Source organism: Rattus rattus, chromosome 14, assembly GCF_011064425.1.
Source record: "Rattus rattus isolate New Zealand chromosome 14, Rrattus_CSIRO_v1, whole genome shotgun sequence".
NCBI classification, from domain to species: Eukaryota; Metazoa; Chordata; class Mammalia; order Rodentia; family Muridae; genus Rattus; species Rattus rattus.
This window is the reverse complement of record NC_046167.1, coordinates 289182-310411: the sequence shown is the minus strand read 5'-3', so window position 1 is coordinate 310411 and position 21230 is coordinate 289182. Positions and strand designations below refer to the sequence as shown.

General features: G+C 42.4%; 1 protein-coding gene across 1 annotated transcript in view; it reads left to right on the top strand.

Moving 5' to 3' along the window:
- The first annotated feature begins 864 nt into the window (after positions 1–864).
- The window catches only part of Chd1 (chromodomain helicase DNA binding protein 1), a 66749-nt gene continuing 46383 nt past the window's right edge, over positions 865–21230 (top strand). The window contains exons 1-4 of the mRNA XM_032885230.1: positions 865–1251; positions 2892–3092; positions 19827–20028; positions 20842–20955. Coding sequence (XP_032741121.1) covers positions 3040–3092; positions 19827–20028; positions 20842–20955 — 369 coding nt within the window. The 5' untranslated portion in view covers positions 865–1251; positions 2892–3039. The remainder of the gene's footprint in view (positions 1252–2891; positions 3093–19826; positions 20029–20841; positions 20956–21230) is intronic.

The following is a 21230-nucleotide window of genomic DNA, read 5'->3' as shown; positions in this document are numbered from 1 at the left end:
TAAAAACAAGTAAGCAAACAGAGTTCCAAACCCTTTAAAACAGTCAGCCTTGAGGTAGCACATGCCTGCGGGTAATGCCAAAACTTCGAAGGATCACCCTGAGGCCACCCAGGGCAACACAATAAAACGCTCTTTCAAAACCAAAAAGCATAATAAAAACAAAATTGAAAACCGTACATAGATTGCTACATCACCAAGCTTGAAGAGATCTTGCTTCCGACAAATTGAGGCCCGCGGATACAGTAATGACAGAAACTGTCAACTAAGCTGCAGCACCTTAGATCCAGTTACCAACGTCCCTCCAGTAGTAGCCTTTCTTGTTCCAATTCGGCACGGCACCCTGCCACCCGTCCTCCAGGGAGGGACCTAGGCAGGCGCTGTTGTAAAAGTTCTCTTATGAACCAGGCATGGGCCACCCACACACGAATCAAGTAGCGTCACGGGATGTCAGCAGCTCGAACTCTTTCTTTCACTAGAGCCCCGCCCGGGAAGAGACTTAGCCGCAGGTCGCTCAGGCAAAGATCGCAGCGGGAGGCGACAAGGTTGCCCAATAGTTCCCTAGCTGCCCCGGTGACGCAGCAGCTCTGGCCGGACTCCGGACACCCAGCGCGCGCCGCCGGTCCCCAACGCCCGCAGTCCTCGGCCTCCGCTCTGGATCCCCGCGTATCGGTGCAGTGACCTCAGCGCCCATCTCCGGAAGCCCCAGGCGAAAGCCAGAGGTAGCGCAGGTTGGGAGTGCGCAGGCCGAGGCTCAGCTAGACCGAGTGGCTTCCCCGAGGGGCGGGCACCACCGCCCCGCCCGCCCCGCCCCGCCCCTCCCGCGCTCGCGCGTCGGCGGAAAGGCCCGGCGTGCGCGCCGCCGCCGCGCGCCGGGAAGGGGAGTGAGCCGAGGCGGTGACGTCGCTCGGGAGGCGGAGGCGACGGCGACCTCGGCGGCGCCGCGCGGCGGAGACGGTTGCGCTCGATCGCGGTCTTGGCGTCATGGCGGCTGCCGGCGGCCGATAAGCGGCGGGGCGGGAGCGCGGACGGAGGAGGCGCCTTCGGTACTTCCCGCTCGCCCTCGGCGCCCGGAGATGAACTGATCGTAGGACCGGCTTCCCAGCCCCTCACGTCTCCGCCCGCGGCCTCCCCTCCCCCTCTGCCGTCCGCGGCGCGGGTCCCGCGGCCTGGGCGTCCAGGATCGCGGGCCCCGCGCGGGGCATCCTCCGCCCGAGGCGCCGGCCCGCGCCACCCTTCGCCCTGTGCCCGCCGGTAAGGACGGGTCGGCGAGGCCAGGGAGGCCGGGAGCCGGCGAGGCCCGTGAGGCCCGGCCCGGCCCGGCACCGGGGCGTGGAGAACGGCCCGGCGCATCCTCAGCGGCCTGGCGGCGCTGCCCGGCGCGCGGAGGGACCAGCACGTGGGGGAGCGCGGGGGGGGGGGCGGTGGCCGGGCGAGCCCGGGAGGGCGCGCGGCGGGGCTGCGGGAGCGGGAGGCGGGAAGGAGGCCGCGTCGCCCGGCTGCCCGGAGAAGGTGCAGCGGCCCCGCGCGGCGCCGCCCGGCTAACTTAGCCGGAGCCCGGCAACTGCCAGGCGGGGAGGGAAGCTGCAGAGGGAGCCCTGGCCACTTCGGAGGCTCTTATTGTTGAGACGCGGGAGCGTCCGGAGTCCGGGCGCTCCGAGCAGAACTTAGGGCAGGACGGAGAAAGGAGGCGAGGCTGGAAAGGAAGTCCAGCGGCCGGGGAAAGCCATCTTGAGGGGCTAAAGGAAGGTGAAAGGGAAAGCGCCCAGGCGAGTGAACTTTCTCAGCGCAGAGTTTGCGGAGAGAAGGAGGTGGGGGGACTTGGACACGGTTTCACGGGGGCTGGGATTAATAGTTAACGTTAGGAATTACTGTTGAGTGCTGTGGCTCTTAAGTGACCTGTTCTCGCAGAGGTCTGGAGACTGAGCTCTGCGGGTTCGAAATCCCGATCCAGGTGCAGAGTCGGCCAGGTGGCAGCAGCCTGGCTGGCCCCTCTGTTCTTTGGAGTGGAAATAATCAGAGTTAAGTCTCTGCTGGAGTCGGAGGACAACTCTGCTCTGTTCCTAGTGTGTCTTGGTGGTACTTTCTGGCTGGGGAAGGATCTGACGTCTCCTTCCCCCGCTTCTTCCTCTCCCTCCCCTGCCAGAGATCTCCTTTGTTTATTCGTGGTTGGCTTGTAGGTGACTCTAGTGCTCTGGCGGAAATCTTGAGAGGTGGAAATATTGTCTTGATCCCCCCGCCCCCATGGTTTGCCTTGAAAATAAGATACAGTGTATATATTCTTTGTCTTGCTTTTTTATGTTTTTTTTTTCTTCAAGGCGTCTTAAATACATTACTGGGTAAATGTTGTTTTCCACTCTACCATTGGTTTACCCGATAAAAACCGTCTGTTTTGACGTTTGCACTTTGGCTAAGAATAGTGATACCTTTATTACACTCTTTTCCTTATGAGTATTTAAAGACGTCCCTTAGTTGGAATGTGAAGTTCTTGGTAATAGGAGTTAGAGTTTCATTAAACGTAAGTCCTATCCTCACTTCGTTTGTTTGGCGAAGTTACCAAGTAGCATTTTTTCCACTCTACGTGTATGTATATGTTACATGGTAGGTTCAACTTTGTTTTAATAATCTATGTAAATAGTGCTTCATAGTAGCAATTAGTTTAGAAAAGTTTGTTGCCCTTCTGTCAAAACAGCACTAGCAATGGCAGGCTAAGTTCTAGTAAGAAAGAAAGATTGTACTTAATAGATGCCTTCTAGTTCTTGTAAGTGAAAGGCGTCCCGGTCTTCCTAGCCACCTCCAGTCTAATGGCCTAGGTCCATTTCTGTGAGTTCTAAAGTCGGGTTTACATCTTTTCCTACAGCAAATATTCTTAACCGCTAATATATTTCCCCCAGGTGACATAGAGAGGGGGCCCTGGAAACCCGTGGATGTTGAAGAAAATTCATCTTTGAACTTTTGATATTCGAGGAAATCGGCATTCATACTCGTCTTTTATTATTCTGAGGAGATTTGTGTTTTATTTAAAACTTGTTGATCTTTACAATGAATGGACACAGTGATGAAGAAAGTGTTAGAAATGGCAGCGGAGAATCAAGGTAAGTGAGCACTTTAAACCAGCTGGTTACCTGAGACCTGAAACTGGGAGTGTTTTTATCAAATTGTCTTAGCTTGGCAAAGGTCCCAATAGCAGTTTTGTTAACATTGCATATTTGTGTGTGTGTGTGTGTGTGTGTGTGTGTGTGTGTGTGTGAGAAGATAGCAGGTGACAACTATAGAAAATTCTGATCTACTTAAATCTATTGGAGGTTTATATTTTGAATTAATTGAAGCTGAAACAGTAAAGAGACATTAAAATTGATTTATTTGGCCATTAATGAACTGTCTAAATGTAGTAAGAATTTTTGCACTCTTTATCAGGAGTTTTATGTCCCACATCTTTGTTATCCAGTTAGCTATTAGCTGCATGCAACAGTTTAGATTATAAAACATTCAAAATTCTGTAAGTTACACCAGACATTCAAATAGTATGTAAATGACATATGTCACATGTCCGCTGTATTGGATAGCACTAATGGGAAGTATTTCTGCCACTGTAGAAAACTTTAGACAAAATTGATGTGAATTTAGTCTGTTTATTTTTATATGGGAGTTTTAGAGTTCTTACTTGGACCATTTTGTTTCTTAGAAATAAAGTTTATGGAAATGAAATGTTGAGGCATTTTATGTGTAAGTCAATCCTTTTTTTTTTTTTTTTTTTTCCCCTTTTTCTTTTTTTCGGAGCTGGGGACTGAACCCAGGGCCTTGCGCTTGCTAGGCAAGCGCTCTACCACTGAGCTAAATCCCCAACCCCTTTTTGTTTTTTGTTTTTTTTTTCCTCTTCAAGTCAGGGTCTGTGGTAAGGCTCAGACCACTCTCTGTAAGACTTCTCATCCTGTACCAAAACGGAGCACTGAGATTATAGGCATAGATCACTGCCTGGTCCAACACCATTAAGTTCTTTTATATTTTAATAGTCTCCACATTACTGTCACAGTCCATTATATTTGTATATACTTAGACATAGAAGTCAGCAAAGTAGGTGTTGCTGTCTGACTGTACAGTTAATCCTGACTTTAATGGTTACTCACTATGAATTGAGGTAAATTATTCAGTTCTGATGTTTGGTCTTGCAAAATGGGAATTACAGTATTATTCACACACACACAAATAAGATGTGAGATCTGGTATGTCAGGACTTCAAATGGTTTCTGGCACAATACACATTGATGTTTTGTGTTGTGTAGGACACCAAACTGAAGTTACAGTGGTGGACAAGTGGGAGGTTCAAGAAGCAGGAAAGGTGCTGGGCTAGTTTACAAAAACAAAATAACAACAACATAGAGAATAGAACATGTTATGTAAGTAAGGATCTAGAAGTTAAAAACCTGGGTTGAGCCGGGAGTGATGGTGTACACTTTTAGTCCCAGCAATCAGGAGGCAGAGGTGGTAGGTGGGTCTCTGTGAGCTGGAGGCCATCCTGGTCTACATAAGAGTTTCAGGATAGTCAGAACTACATAGAGAGACCCTGCGTCAAAAAACTAATGGGGGTGGGGGGTGGGGGGTGGGGGGAGGGCTGTACAGTAGTACAAGGTAGAGTTTATAGAATCAGTGGAGTTGAAATTATTGAAATTAGAGGATTTGTGTGTGAGTGTGGGAGGGGGAGGAAAGGAGGGAGAGACAGAGGGAGAGAGAGAGACAGACAGAGTTTCATGATGTAGCCCTAGCTTACCTAATTCTCATTATGTAGGCCAGGCTAGCTGTGAATTCAGTGAGATGCACCTGGCTTTGGCCTCCTGAGTGCTGGTTCACTTAAGAGGATGTTTACACTTCAGCCTTGATTCATATCTCTAGATACATTGTAGTAAGTGAATAGAAGAGTTACATTGTCTAAGTCTCATTCATTAGGAGTAAAGAAATGGTTAAGAAGTAGATATTCACAGAGAAACTTAGGAACAAGGGTACCCACAGAATAGGAAGTCAGATTTAAGTCAGGGGATTACCTGCTTGGTACATTCTCAAAACTTAATCTTCCAGTATTTGCTGCCATATCCAAAGCTAGGAGGAGGATGAAGCCAATTTGATAATAAACTGGAGGGGGGGTTAGTACGGTTTCTTTCCAACTTGGCATAGTTGGAATATTATTCCTATAATCCCAGGAAGAGAGGCAGATCAGAATACTAAATTCTATTCTTTCTCAATTTATACTCCTTTTAAGTGGTTACAAAGCATATTTCTATAATGTGAGTTAGTAATTCTGCTGTCAGACTCTCATGCTTCTGAATGTCACCATTGAGGGATCTGACTACAGGTGCGGCTTTGGGATCTCTTTATTTCCGTTCTTTCTTGACCTTCAGCTTCTTGCTTTGTGTTGTCTTTTATTTTTTCTTCACCCTTTGTATTGATACTTCCTACTCTTTCTCGAAAATGCTTTCGTTGTAAGGTTGTGCAAAGAAAAGCAATTATGTCTGGTTAACTGAGGCCTTAAACTCTACAGATAAGATTTCTTACCAAAATACCGAAAAATATTACAACTGAAAATATTAATAATAGAGAAATGAGAAAAATGATCCACCTTTGAAGTTAGTATACATTGTATACGTAGTTAAGCAAATTTGATGGTGTTGGCCGAGAAATGTAAAATGTGTTTTGCTACAGAATTTCATTTTTATTTGGTGGAAGCTTCTGAAATGAGGTTACCGTTTGGTATTTTGGGTTGGGTTTAGCTTTTTACAGAAAAAGAAATGTGGAGGCGAAGGGGTTGATTCCTTCTGTGTAGAACAGTCACCATTGATGAAAAGAAAGAATTCTTAAGAAATAGACCCTTCGGCTGTATTATAACTGATAGCTTTGAAACCTTGCTTAGAAAAGTGGGTTAGGTCTGAGATGGGGAAGTGTGCACAGGCCTCTAGCTGTTTGCTATTTGGTGGCAAAAGAACAATTAGTTGTTTTCAGTGAAGTCTCCATTGATGTTAACTATTCCTGGGTGGGCCTCATGACCAGAACAGTTGGCCATCACAAAGCTAACTCAGTGGTAGTTCTGTAGATTTTTTTCCCCCATTTGCTTTGAGCATTTTTTTCTTACTGGTCTTTGGCTTGTATGTTATGATTGTGATTTGTGTTTTTCCTTCCTTCCTTTCCCTCCCTCCCCCTCTCCCTCCCTCCCTCCCTCCCTCCCTTCCTTCCGAGAGGGCATGGAGTTGGGTAAGAAAGAAAATTGGGAGGAGTTAGGAGAGGGAAAAGTTGTATCAGAACAGGCTGTATGAAGATAATATTTTTCATGCCCATGCCTGATGATCCTAGCACTTAGGAGGCAGAGACAGACCTCTGTATTCAAGGCCAGCCTGGCCTATATATAGGGAGTCCCAGGCCAGCTGGGTTGAAAAAAACCCAGTAATTAGAATAAATTAAAATAAAAAAATAAAAGCAGAATTATCATGTGTTTGTGTTGCTAGAGTGAGTCTGTAGTTTTAAAGTGCAGGCCAGGACACCTGTATGTGTTCAGATGAACACAAGTTTTATGTAACTGAAGCCAAGCTCTCTGAATACAGTGCTGGAAGGGTTCCAGCCAGCAGGTCTGCCTGTGTGGACTTGGGGTGTGGGCAGTTCTTTAAACCCTGCCTATTAAACATTTTAAAAGATTGCATTCACTCATTCTTTTGTATTCCTGCACATGAAGCCCAAGGGCTCACATGTTAGGCAGTTCTTTTTTTTTTTTTTTTTTTTTTTTTTTTTTTAAGCTGGGGACCGAACCCGGGGCCTTGCGCTTGCTAGGCAATCGCTGTACCACTGAGCTAAATCCCCAACCCCTTGTTAGGCAGTTCTACCCCTGAGCTACATCTATTCCCCACAGATTTTCTTCCTAAAGGGTATTTTGAAGGACGATTTAGTCCAATAATGGATTTAAGGGCCAATATTTGGAATGTGATCATATTTTGCTTATCTTTTGGATGATTGATAGATGCTTGTTAGGTTCAACTTCTAGCAACTTTGTTGTGTAAGGCTTACAAATTTGATCCTTCAGTCTTTAAGTCAGTTGTTCCTAATGCTGTGTTCAGTCACTTTATACAATTCCTTATGCTTTTTGCTCACCCTCATCCATAAAAGTATTTTTGTTTCTACTTCGTAACTAATTTGGTAGTTGGAATCACAATGTAAATAACTGATAGGATATCTGATATGTACCCTGTGAAAGGGTCGTTAGACCCTGAGTTTGAGAACCACTGCTCTATGTGTTATGCCCTTGAATAATTCTTACAGAGTGGAAGATAGTGCTGATGTGCTTTAAGTCTCACGTAGTCTGTAGTTAATTGAATTCAGTTGACCTGATTCTTAGAATAAAATCTTTTGTGTGTATATATGCAAGGACACAGGTCACAGAGCCTAGAACCTTGTGTATACTAATTAGACCCCAACCTAAAATCTTCATTTTTCTTTTAAACAATGTTAATAATGATAAACGTATGGGTTAGGCTGAGTCTTCATCCTTAGCCACTTGAATTCAAGGATTATATAAACGTGCATATACCTCATACATGTAAAACTTTGGGTTTTTTTTTTTTTTGGGGTCAGGTGTTAGGAGGCAGAGGCAGGTAGATTGCTGAATTCAAGACAGTCTTCTGCAGAGCAAGCTTTAGGACAGTCAGGGCTACACAGAGAAACAACACAAAACAAAAAACTGGTTTATCTTTACATTAGATTTAAATATTTTTTATAAGACATTGTAAAACATGGTGCTTCTTGCTCTTTGTTTTATAACCACTTTTTAAAGTCAGTTGGGTAAGTTTGTAAAGTAATGCTAACTGTGAAGTTATGATGGCAAGCATCTTCAGGAAGACAGGAAACTAGGAAGTGATGAAGACGATGGCCAGAGGCGACCCCGTTCAGAAATCTGGCTGGACAGTTTCTGGTGATGTTGTAGTAACTCTTGCATCTCGTTTCTCTCAGTCCACGTGTTGGTCAGGTGTACTTTCTTTGGCTTTATTTCCCCACATCCTCTGCATGCTTCTGAAGCTAAGATTTCTATCCGGAAATCTCAATATGCTGCATACCAGCGGCTTTAGCAGTAGGCTGTTCCTTGAGTAGAATTAACCAAGTTATAATTGCCATAGCTTCCTGGGACTGTGGTAAGTATAGGGTCCTATAGTTAGTGTTACTTTTAGCTTGTGAGTTTAAGAGGATTCTGTGATTTTCTAGTGCAGTACTGTCCTATATAGAAAGGTAAGATATGTTCAGGAAGGGATAATAGCAAGTTTATGCCTAACTGGACCATACCTATTGTAGTTTATATTTAAACAATGTGTCTTCTTAAAGACGTGTTCGAAAGATTACTTTTTCTTTAAATTTTTTATTTTTTAATTTATTCGGTGTATGGGACAAGATCCCTTTGCAGCCCAGGCAGGCTTTGAACCTGCTGTGTAATGAGGATGGCATGGAGCTATTGGGGGCTCCATCTCCCAAGTGTTGAGATTTGGGAGGAGTGCTAGGATTAAAAGTTTGCAACTGTGCTTCGAAGGAACTTTTCTTTTTTAAAATGGGAAGATTTAAAATGCACAGGAAGAGAAGTGTTAGAACTGGATCCACTGTGGTTCATTCTCCTGAGCCTGTTGGGAATGGAGAACTGGGTCTCATACCAGAGTGTTCCTATTGTACCAGGTTCCTAAGTGATTTGTGTGTGTATGTGTTAAATTCATCGTATAAATGTATAAATAAAATGAAATGTCTACCTTGGTAATTTAGCCACTTATCCCTACAATTATTGTTACTGGTGTTTTACTTAAATAAGGTTCTATTTTCTGTGAATTCCTGAGGAATATTGTCATGAGCCATGCCAGAGAGGGGCTAGGTAAATTTTATTTTGCTAGAAACACATGCAGTGGCAAAGTGTAATTGTTGATTTTCTGACTGAACCAAGCAAGGTACATTCAGGGCACTGTGTCACAAGAAATTTCAGAACACATTCCCACAAAACCCCATTGCTATCTACTGTCTTATAACTTTGCTTTCTGGGTAGGAAAATAAGGTTTATAAACAGTTTTCAAATTTTATTTTTGTGCCTGTATGCCACTTTCGCTTGCATGAATGAGGAGGCCATAATTAGGGTGTTGATGCTATGGGGCTAGACTTAGAGACAGTTGTGTGCTACATTAACATAGTGCTAGGAACTGAACATGGATCCCTTGCAAGAGCAGCACGTCCTTTTAGACATTCATCATCTCTTCAGCTCTGTAACAGTTTAAAACTCGGATGAGGCCTGGGAGTTGACTGGATGGGTAAATGCATGCTTGGTATACAACATGCGGGGAGATTTTCTCCAGGCTTGGGGCATTCAGCTGGACTCCCAGCCTGGGAACTGGAGACTTAGGACCCCAGAGACCTGCCAAGTGTGATAAGGTGGAGGACTGGGAGGATGGCTAAGCAGCTGCAGGCAATAACCTGATCAGCAAACTTGGGTTTTAATTGAGGCCCTCTCAGCAGATAAAGCAAATGGAACTTGGAAATCTATGTGTGCAAAAACTGTCATAAACTTGCCCTGTGCACCAGGCTGGCCTAGAACTTAAGAGACTCACTGTAACCGCTTCCGGAGTACTGGGATTAAAGGTGTGGCCCACCACTACCTGGCTCCACATGGCTCATTCTAACCCCACTCTTGTGCTCCTATGACTTCTCCATCCAACAGTGGAGAAGCCGCTCAGGTTACCCAGGCACTCACATATATGACACCTAGAATATATGAGAAATAGACTTTAATTCTAGGAGAAACCAACTTGCCAACTTGAATACAGTGCATGTACAGTATTTATGTACAGTTAGCCTTGCAGTGTCCACTCAACCCAATAGTTTCCAAAGTTACCCAGTACTTCCTTTTTCCCTCCAGGGTTTTCAAATTAGTCCTAGAGGTAGGTGCATTTGTTAGTCACGTTGCATTTGAAATCCATTATACTTGTTAATTGTAAAGAACGTGAATTAGAGTTCTGAGTTTTGACAAATGCAAAGAGCCAAAAACTGGAAAAGAATGGCTTACCTTGAAAGTTTTCTTTTGTATCTTAGATTTCCTGGATCATAACTTCCATTTTAATAGTGCTTCAGGATAGTTGTATTCGTATCAAAATTCATACATATATAAAGCTATTCACGTGGAGTTGCAGCATGTTTTTAAAATAAGTGAATTTTGGAAAGATTATTTTAATTTAGAGGTATTAATAGATTAGTATATCTATACTTAGTTAAGCAGGTACTTGTGGGCCATATAGTTGTGCAGGGGAGGTGAGGGAAAGCAGTTTGGTAAGTGCTAGAACCATGCAGTGAGTTATATGGAAGATTCCCACTGAACTTTCACAATTTGGGTAAAAATGGATGTAGTTTTCAAAGAAAGAACAAATGATACTTGTACTAGGAAATCAAAATTTTTACAAATATTGTATCCCCCCAGTAAAGAAGAGCTGTTCTTTCTAATAAACAGAAATTGGACATTCTAGTTTTACAGTTTTTATCCCGAGATTGGTTCCTTGTTGTGCTGAAGTTTTTGTGGGGTTTAGTTGGAATGGGGGAGTGAAGGAGACTTTGAAAAAGAAGGCAGAGTAGATGATGGGAAGGTAAACCATCACACAGGCTCATCAGACCCACAGAAAAGGAAAGCTGCAGCATGCATGCCTGCGTGCGCTGTCTCTGTCTCTGTCTCTGTCTGTCTGTCTGTCTGTCTGTCTCTGGCTTGTCAGACCCACTAGTTTTAAGGGAGACGGTATTGCACTGTTGCCTGAGGACTGCTCTTCATAATTGAAGCTGTGTTGCTAGCTGCCGCCAGTCATGAGGTGTGACTGCTTACTCAGAAGCTAACATTTAACTACATGCTAAGCCACAGACAAAGTTTTTTTTTTTTGCTATGGAAAGATTAGGTAAGATTTAAGTTGCTGTTGAAATGAAAAAACAGAGAAAGGAGAAAAGGCATTCCTGGTAGTCAGTATGTATACTCTTTCTCAGAGCTGAAGCACAGGAGAAAACTTTCTGGGCGCTCTATTAGTGACCCTGGCTGCTGCCTCTCAGCCACATTGCCCCTTTCAGAAAAATAGTTTTCACTAGAATGGAATGAAGGTTTTTTGTTTGTTTGTTTGTTTTTTTACTTTTTAATTTTTTTATGTTTTTCAGTTTTTTTTAAAAAGAGGGATCACTTAGAACCCCAGTAAGTGTAAAATTTTTATATATTAAAGATACTGTGTTGCTGTACATTTGACAGGTCTTGTGAAAAGGCAGCGTAGCTGGGCACTGGTGTAGTCCTTTTCTAGCCTGTGCAAGAAAAGCCAGGCATACCAGAGGCTGGTTGGGGAATGTTCCTCGGAAGTTAATGGAGCCATGAGAGCAGTGGGCAAAGTGGGCAGGACAGTCTTGATTTCCTCACCTCACTGCTATGAAGATGCTGTTCTTTTGTTGTTAGAGTAGATGCTGATTATCACCCTCTGGTTAAATCCAGAGTAGTTGTGTTGTTTAAGGATGGATTTGTTTTAACTTTTTGAGTGTTTTGTCTGTGTGTATCTTAAGTGGGCTGTGTGCATGCCTGGTCACCATGGAGACCAGAAGAGGGTGCTAGATCCCCTGGAGTTGGACTTAGGAATGGCTGTGAGCTGCCACGTGGGTGCTGAGACTCAAATCTTGGTCCTCTGCAAAAGCAGCAGATGGTTCTCTGAACCATCTCTAGCCCCTAGAGTACTCCCCCCACCTCACAGTTACAAATAACTGAATCCTGAAATACTTTACCAAGAAGTCACTTGAATGTGTATTAAATACCAGCTGTATAAATGGGTGCTCACACTTTAAATAACCTTTAATCCTAGCCTTAGCATGTACTGGGCCAAAGGGTTGTCTTGATGTGCAGTCCTGTAGTTGTACATTGTTCGGATGATAATTAACCCAGCGTGGACTGCATTGGCTCTGGTATTGTTCAGTAAGTGACGCACAGTAGATACCAAACTATAAATAGTTTTGTTTACAGCTACACAGTATAGGGATCTGATTTTTTGTTTTTTTGTTTTTGTTTTTTTTTTTGTTTTTTTTTTTGTAGTCAGGATCTCATCATGTAGCCTTGGCTGTCCTGGAACTCACTGTGTAGATCAGCAGGCTGGCCTTGAACTCACTAGAGATTCTCCTACCTCTGCTTCCTGGGTGTTGGGATTAAAGGCGAGCATCACCACACCCGGTGGGAACTTTATTTCTTGTGGCAGCATTAAGGAAATTTCAGCACATTAATGTTTTAAAAGTATGATGTTATTTTGCTGACTCAGCTACCTTGGATAGTTTCAGGCATCCCTGAAGTAATGGTGGCCACAGGGTGAGCTGCCCCACACGTGCTGTGCCGCTATGCCTCCAGCACTCTCCGGTGGCAGTGCAGTTCCATCTCTTAATTCTGCCACTGGCCTGCCTTGCTTGATTATTTTTAAATTATTCACTACTACGTGGTCAGTAATACTGATGAGGGGGGAAAAAGCTACCTACCTATAAATGATAGAATTAGCCATTTATCCTCCTACAATATTTGTGATTTTATGTGTATTTTATGAAATGGTTACCAGTAAATTTTAATTGTATGTGTGTACACTCATTTTTCATTTCTTGATACTTAAAGGTAGTGGCTCTCAGTCTGTGGGTCTTGGGGGTCGAAAAGCCTTTTCATAGGGTTTGCCTCAGACCATTAGAAAACATTAAAATTCATAATGGGTAAAACTAGTTATGAAGTAGCAGTGGTAGTAAGTGTATGGCTGGGTCATCACAACACGAGGAACTTTAGTAAAGGGTCTCAGCGTCAGGAAGGCTGAGAACCACTGCTCTGAAGCATTTTGAGGCTTAGCCTCTAACTCAGCATGACTAATGCAGTTATCTCTCAACTCAGTCGTGCCAAAAATGACCTTTTCTAGCATCCATTTCTAGCAGCCTTGTTCTCATTTCTTCAGTTTGGGACTTCAGGTAGGTAGGGGCATAGTGTGCTTTTTTTTATCTTTGATTGGTTTCAACTGTCTGTCTGTCTGTCTCTGTCTCTCTGTCTCTCTGTGTGTGTGTGTGTGGCCACCTCACTGTGTAAAAGGCATACATGTGGATGCTGATAGTAAAGTTTGAAGCTGTTCTCACACATTAATTTCTCATCAGTCCTTTAGAGTCACCTGTTACCTCTCTGTCAACATTGCTTCTTCCTCTGTGGTGAAATGGATAGGATGTTACCCAAATAACTGGTAATAACTTTACCAATGCTAAAGAGCAAGCATTTTTCAGATGAGGAAAAGTATAGGGGTAGGTACCTATGCTGGGCTTCCCTCTTTGTTTTGAGACAGTGTGTCTACAGAGTCCTGGCTGTCTTGGACCTTGCTATGTAGAGCAGGACTCTCTGACGTCTGCCTGCCTTCACCTCCCAAAGAGCTCCAATTTTTTCTCTTTCCATTCTGTTTGCCCTAGCATTCTCCCTGTTTTGTTCCTAGTAAAAACCCCTGCTCACTAATTGTTAAGGAGGTAAACAAGTGAAATCAAATTATTAATTACAGAAAACCTAGTCTTTAAAAAAATTGTCTGTGCATTGAATAAACAATGCAGTGTAATAGAGGTGCCCCAGCCCTCGCACATGGTCTCAAATGCAGATCTTTTCACTGACAGGTAGGCTGCCTGCCCTTGATTGATGTTAGGGGTTCTGTTAATGTGGATACCTGTTCTTACTACACTTGTCCTGACTAGTGGTACAGCTTTATTGTAGAGGTAAAACACAGTGAAAATAATGCTTAAGCTGTAGGGTGTCATGTCCTAAATTTTGTCTTACTGGAGAAGAGGTGTGAGAAAGGGCTCTCCGGCCATCAAGACCTTTTCTGGGTATTGGGTGTTTGGGGAATTGATTCCTAAAGTAGAGTCAGCTCCCACAGGGTCAGTGTTACACATGTGGACAGTGACAATGTGGGAGTAGACCGTGTGTCAAGCCTTCGATTTTTCCAGAAGAGTTAAGAGTTTTAATTAAGCGACTGAGGAAGAGTACAGTGGAGTAATGTAGAGCAAGGAAAACTGGAGAGGAGAGTGAGAATGAATGTCTGCAGAGGTTGGTACATTACTGTAGAACAGGACGGAAAAGGAATGCAACGTTTGCATAAACCATCCTGCGTCTGGCCGCTAGAAAGCTAGGACACAGGAGTGTATTTGCTAAGTGAACACTGTACTGGTGTGTTGCCTTGTGCTGGTCATGTGTGGAGTGTCGGGTGGAAAAGCACACCTTGGAGTCCAGGCTGAGTGGAGTTGAGAACCCTTGTCCAGCAGGATAGCGACACTTAGCAGCTTTGTAGGAATGGAAGTGCTTGTACCACAGCTGGCTAAGGTAGGAAAAACATGAGTTCAAGGGCTGTGGGAAGGTAGGTGTTTACATTGCAAAGCAGAGAGAATGACTTTAGATTAAGCGGATAAATAGCTACCAGAGTTCAAATTTTAGGTCTTTTAGCCAGGCAATAAGCATAGCCTTTAACATCCTCAAAATAAGTTGTGGTTACAGCTTTGCCACCGGCTCTTAGAAGTCTGAGATGGATCCCAGGCCCCCACAGTTTATAACTGGGGTAGGAGGATGGCCATCTTGATGAAGGTTAGAGTTTGAAAAACATTTCTGTCAGGTAATTCATAGATACAGAATCATAATATTTTAGTTATGGAGTTCATGAGGATTTGACCAGGGAGTATAGCTGCACAGAATTCTTTGAAGAAGAAGTAAATTAAAATGGCTGTACTGTTTTGTTAGTGGAATGTTAATATTTTTGTAAGCACTCAAGCTGACAACATTAACTGTTCAATACCTTAGGGACTGTTGGGAGAGAATTAGTTTCTAAATTATTACAGATGTGAATGTTGACTATGTTTCTCTTTTGTTGCTTTGGCTACAAACTTTAAAATTTATTTACTTGAGATTTATTTTGGCTTTTATTCCTGAGATATCATACTATTATACAGTGAGATTTATTTTTCATTAACATAAAGCATCATATATCACACTTCCACTATCGCCTATTCTCATGTGACATGTGTACTGTTAACCCTTTTCTCCTTCCCCACTTCCTTAAGACACTTTTCCTTGCTCTCATGGCCCCCTTTCTAGGTTCTCAATTTCTTCTCCTGCCTACTTACCCACATTTGCACATAGGAAAATTTAAAATGTGTGGTATTTGTGTTTTTGAGTCTGTCCCTTCACAGTTTAATTTCCCATTTTATCCCTTTCCTGCAGGTATCATGTGTGTGTACCACATTTCCTTATCCACTGCGAGTTGATTGCCATCTTGGCCGCTGTCATTCTTGCTCTTGTTAGTATAGCACAGCGTCTATGTGGACGCGTAGCTACCTCTGTAGAGCAGAGCCTTGAGTGCTGTACCTGAGTTACACAGTATGGACAAACCTCTGTTCTAATTTTCAGTGCCTTCACCTATAAACTTTGAAGGAAAATTATAAAGTCCCAAACAGGGACTTCTAGCTGAGTAAGCTACCATTGACAACCTCTTGTGGTCAGTCTGTCTTATGGAGAATTTGAAAGAAAATAAGTTGCTATAATGGTGCCCCATACATATTAGTCTACCGTTTCTAAGAACAGAGTATAATCTCTTACCTAAACCCTGTGAGCTAGCATGTTCAGAGACTCTCGCTTTTCATTTCACTTTGGACTGTCACCTCCGTCTTTCATTAGTATCCAAACTAAGATCACATACTCAGTTGGCTGTTGTTTCTCTTATCTCTTTTAACCTGGTATAGTTATGTCTTTTATTAAATTGTCTTTGAGGACTACACACCAGTCATTTTGTATATGTATTTCAGCTTGTGTTTGTTTAATCTGTACTTATAATTAAGTTCAAATGATACATCTTAAGAACATCGGGAAGCTCATGTCTTACCTGTTCCTGTTAGGGCTACTGCCTTAAAGATACTGTGTATGTATTTATTGTAAAAGTAAGGTTTCATTTAGACCAGAGGTTCTCAGCCTTGGTGCTGCAGTCCCTCTGACTTGCAGTTATTTCATAACTTTAATTTTGTTACTGTTGTGGATTGTAATGGGAATATCTGTTTTCTAATGGTCTTAGGCTACCCCTGTGAAAGGGTTTTGACCCACAGGTTGAGAACCACTGATTTAGCCATGTCTACACATGCTGATGATGTGTTACCTCTCTGTTCCTTCTTGACCTCCTTAACTACCCACTCCTTTTCTCTTTCAGTAACTCTTTTTCACTTTTTATCCCCATGAACTATTTTCCTTAGTAGATTACACATATGAGAAGAAAAAGTGTTACTTGTCTTTGTGAGACTGACTGCCCCATTGTTACTGTTACTTTTTAATCACATGTGAGTTTCAGTTGTCCCATTCCCCATCCCTATCCCGGGAGGTCAGAATAGAGCATTGGGTCCCTTGGAGCTGGAGTTAAGAGATGATATGGGATCTGAACTCAGATCCTCTGGAAAATCTGCATGTGCTCTTGACCTCTGAGCCACCACTCTAGCCCCTGTAAAAAGATGTTTTAAAGCTATATAAATATTGCCAGATATGGTGGTAAATCAGCATTTGGGAAACAGACTGGTGGATCTCTCTTGTCATGGCTAGCCTGGATTACAAAGCAAGTTCTAGGCCGCCAGGGCTACACAGTAGCTCTGGAAAGTTTGCAGCTGCTGGGTGTGGTCGTGCAGGCCTTTAATCCCATCACACAGGAGGCAGGGGCAGGCAGATCTCTGAGTTCCAGACAAGCCTGGTCTACAAATTGAGTTTCAGGACTGCCAGAAACTCTTTCACAAGCAAACAGAGACCCCTCCCCCCCCCAGAACAAAAAAGAGTCTAAAACGATGTAAATATTTTACTCATCAAGTTCTTTTATACTTAGCACCCACTGATGGTTCTGGTCTGTGCTGTGTAACTGTAATATGACTTTTCTACCCCTCTGTGTCTGACCCTCCCATGTCCCCAAGTCTGTCATTTTCAGGAACTTGAGTTCCTACTTCATTTACTGGCCAGTAATCTTTCAGTACTGTTATTTTGATATTAAAAATTAGGTCAATGAAAGCTTCTTTACGCAGGTCAATGAAAGCTTCTTTACGCCGGCCTCTTATGTCCTTTAATTTTTCCATGCTCTTCCCCTTCTTAAAGTGTTTTTTTTAAGGTTTTTTTTTTTTTTTTTTTTTTTTCCCCTTCCCATCCGGGCTGGTAGGCTTAGGTTTTACTTTCTGTAGCACAGCACCAGTCTTCCATTTCTTAGGAGAGTTGTCATTTAGGTGTGCAGTAGTATTTAGGAATCATGATCTGGGTGCAGGGCAATTAAATTTTAAAATTACATTTTAATTTAACTGATCAAACATTGTATCTTTAAACTATTGAACCTAAGTTAGTAATAATATGATGTCAGAACAATAAGTCTTTAAAAATAAAGAGACGATTCTGTCTATCAAGTTGTTGGACAACTTCTGGTTACACAGGAATTAATAGGCTTTAAGGCAGTAGTTTAACTATGGGGATGAACAATTTTGAAACCAGAAAGCAAAGGAATTATTTCAAAGTTTCTGTCAGTACTAATGTTACTAATGTGAAATTGATTAGTTGGGTGTGTGTAGTATATGTATTGGCCCTAAGATTAAACAAGCAGATCACTGGTGTCATTTGGAACCAAGAAGTTCAACCAAAATGATGTAAACAGAAAACTGAAAGAGTTAAAGCTTCTGATTGTGGATTAGAAATACTAGCATAAATTAATGTATTTTCTCTAAAAATACATGCATTGTCGTTCATTGTGCCAAACACACAAAGTGACATGTACACAGTCACAGGCTTACCTCATACTTGTGATCTGCTTCGGTTTTAATGAAATAATTATGGCTTACGGCAAGATATGCAAAGTGAGCCTGACCTGTCTTATCAGAAAGCTGGGCAGCTGCAAGAATTTTATTTGTATGATGTTCAAGTTAGGGTAAACATTTATACCATGAAATAGTTATCACTTATATTGAATCATTGAAAACGTCTTTTCCTCCTAGCTTTAAAAAGAAAAGGTGTATTATTATTATCACCAAGGTCTGTATTCACCCTTCTGTATAGTTGGACATTAGAATGCACTTCTGCTGAAACTTTTCCTTCCTCTCCATCTTGACATAATCTTTATTCCATGAAAGAACAACTCAGTAAACTACTTTGGATATAAATACCAAAGTCCAGCAGTTCCTGATATAAACATGTTCCGTTACTGTAGCAGGAGCAGGGATCTGTGACAGAGTCTGCCCTGAATTCCATCACCCATTTACCTTTTCCATTTTAGAGACAGCATGTTAGGTCTCAAATTGTAACCAAGGGTGCCATTGAACTTCTGCCTCCTCCACGTTTATAGGCATGCTTTACCAAGTTTATAACTGGGATCAAACCCAGTGCTTGTGTATGTTTGGCAAGCAAATTTTATGCTAGGTGCTTTAGTGAAAATAAGAACCCCTGCGAAGCAACAACCTAAGACCTCCTTAATAGAAATTTGTATTAAGTGTTCCCGATTGCTTCCCCAAACCTGGTCATGTCAAGATCACTTGTTATAAACATAGCACAGGAAGCTGCTTATCAGCTTACGGAGGGAGCTACGTAAGGTAGGACTTCTTTTGATGGTAAAGGCTTTGTGTCCTTTAGTCTCCCAAGGCCCCATCTACCAGTGGTCTCAGTAAAGTTTATTGAATTAGTGATTTTCTTCCTTAACAGAGAAATAAAATTATCAGAAAAAAATCTCTAGTAGCATTGCTACAGTTTGTACAAGTAGCTCAAGTAAAATAGGACTATTCTCCCCTTTTATTAAAAGACAATGATATCTGAGTGGCTCAGAGTTGTGTGTTTGCGAGAGGGAAATAATGGTGGGAAGGGTTTAGGAATGGAGAGAAAAAGCAATATTGGTAGAAACAATGTTGCAACCATAAATCTCACTAGGGGAAAAGTTTTACTTTGTGTTTCTATGAAACAAAATTACACTACATTTTTCAAAATACATATATAGTTGTCATTTTAAACATTTAATTTGTAGAATAAAAATTCTTTCTGGAAACTTTATTACTCTATTTTACAACTCTCTTAGGTGCTTTCTTTTTTTTCCCTGAAGAGTAGCTTTTTAAAGTAGTCTGTCAGCAAGTTGTGCCATCTGGTGGTAGTTTGGAAAATTATAGAAGGCAGAAGACAATACCTTCTGCTTCTGTCTCTCAAGTGCTGGGATTGCAGACTTGCATCACTGCACATTGCCAGAAATAATCTTGTAAACAAGTATTCACTGGAAGAAATGGGCTTATTTTTCTACCCTCTGTAGTAAGAATTTACTACACGTTTGTTAATTTCTTCACACACTTCCTAAATTTAAACTGTTAGAGCTAACCTCTATTAGGGTTTTTGTATTATGACTTAAACATTTTGTCTTCCTAGTTTCTTTCTCTCCGAGGGTCCCATAGTTGGTTGGCCTTGCACATTGTCTTTGAGGGATTACAGTCCTAATAAGTCTGTCCAGTGACCTGGTATGGTGCACACCTTTAATCCTAGCACCCAGGAGGCAGAGGCAGGTAGATCTCTGAGTTCCAGGCCAGCCTGGTCTACAGAGTAAGTTCCAGAACAGCCAGGACTACACAGAAAAAACCCTGTGTCTCAGAAACCAAAACAAAAAACCAAATGTGTGTGTTCATTACTATAAATGTACATTTTCCTTTGTATTTGGACCCAGATGATTGAAATATTAAACTGTATGCTTAGCTTTCTGCTGAAGAGTTAAAATTCCTGTTGGATTTTGCTTTAAGTTTTTTATTTTCAATTGTAGTCAGTCAGAAGATGATTCTGGGTCAGCATCAGGCTCTGGATCTGGCTCAAGCTCTGGCAGCAGCAGTGATGGGAGCAGCAGCCAGTCTGGGAGCAGCGACTCTGATTCTGGTTCTGACTCCGGAAGTCAATCAGAGTCTGAGTCAGACACATCCCGAGAGAACAAAGTTCAAGCAAAACCACCAAAAGTTGATGGAGCTGAGGTAATTTATGCAGTTGAACTGACTTAAGACAGAATCAGGTGTCTGTAAAATACTTATGTACACAGATAAAACCTTTTCTACCTCTTTAAGACAGGCGTTGACTCTTGTAACTGACTGGACAACGTCATGGTCTGGGAGTATAGCTCAGCACTACAGCACTTAGCTACCATGCCTGGCATTCTGGATTTGTTCCTAGCATCACAAACACCAAATGATAGAAATTAAATTTCTTAGATAAAAGTAAAGGCTGCTTGAGGTCTTCTGGTTAGGCTTGGTGGTCTGCCCTTAAGGTCTGCAGGGGGTGCTCTGTTGCTAACAGCAGGAGGGTGCGCTTGACAGAACTGTTTCCTGCAGGTTACTTGCTGCAGGGTGACTGTACTACTCAGAGTACCAGTTCCTGGAGAACTAAGATGTATGGGCCAAAAATGTAAATCATGCTGTAGCTTTGTTAATGGAGAACCTCACCCCCTTACCCCCCCCCCAAAGTTTATGAGCAAAACTACGGAGTGACATGGTTTATATTTTGACTCTGGCTTTTCACATTTACCTAACACAGGAGAACATAGAGAGCCATGGTATGTAGGAGGGATGCAGTACATTTCCACTTTGTTTTGAAAAGCATTGGAAGTACCAGGAGTATGGTGGTTATTATTACATGTAAGATCCGACATGCTGTCCGTTTCTCATGGTCACTTCATTGTGTTTCACTGTATTGCAGGGGCACTGTATTCATATAGTGAGTGAGGAGAATAATTTACATGGAGGGGTGTAAACATTGACACATTTCATCTCTTCCTGCTTTGTTTTGTGCAGTTTTGGAAATCTAACCCCAGTATTCTGGCTGTTCAGAGATCTGCAATGCTTAGGAAGCAGCCACAGCAGCCTCAGCAGCAGCGCCCAGCTTCATCTAATAGTGGATCCGAAGAGGTGAGCTTCCTGTGCGCAGCTCCATAACAGACATACACTTACTTACTAAACACCATTGCTTTGAATAGATAGCAATGCCTGAACTTAGATATTTGTATTAATCTTCACATACAGACGTCTTCTTTAGTACCAGTATTCCTACTTTTACGGGTTAATCAAAAAACAGTTAGTGCGACCTTTATGTGATTTGTTTCCTTATCATGGCAAAACAGGAAATAAGGCATTGATGTATTGTTATTGTTGTTATTTTATTATTATTATTATTATTATTATTA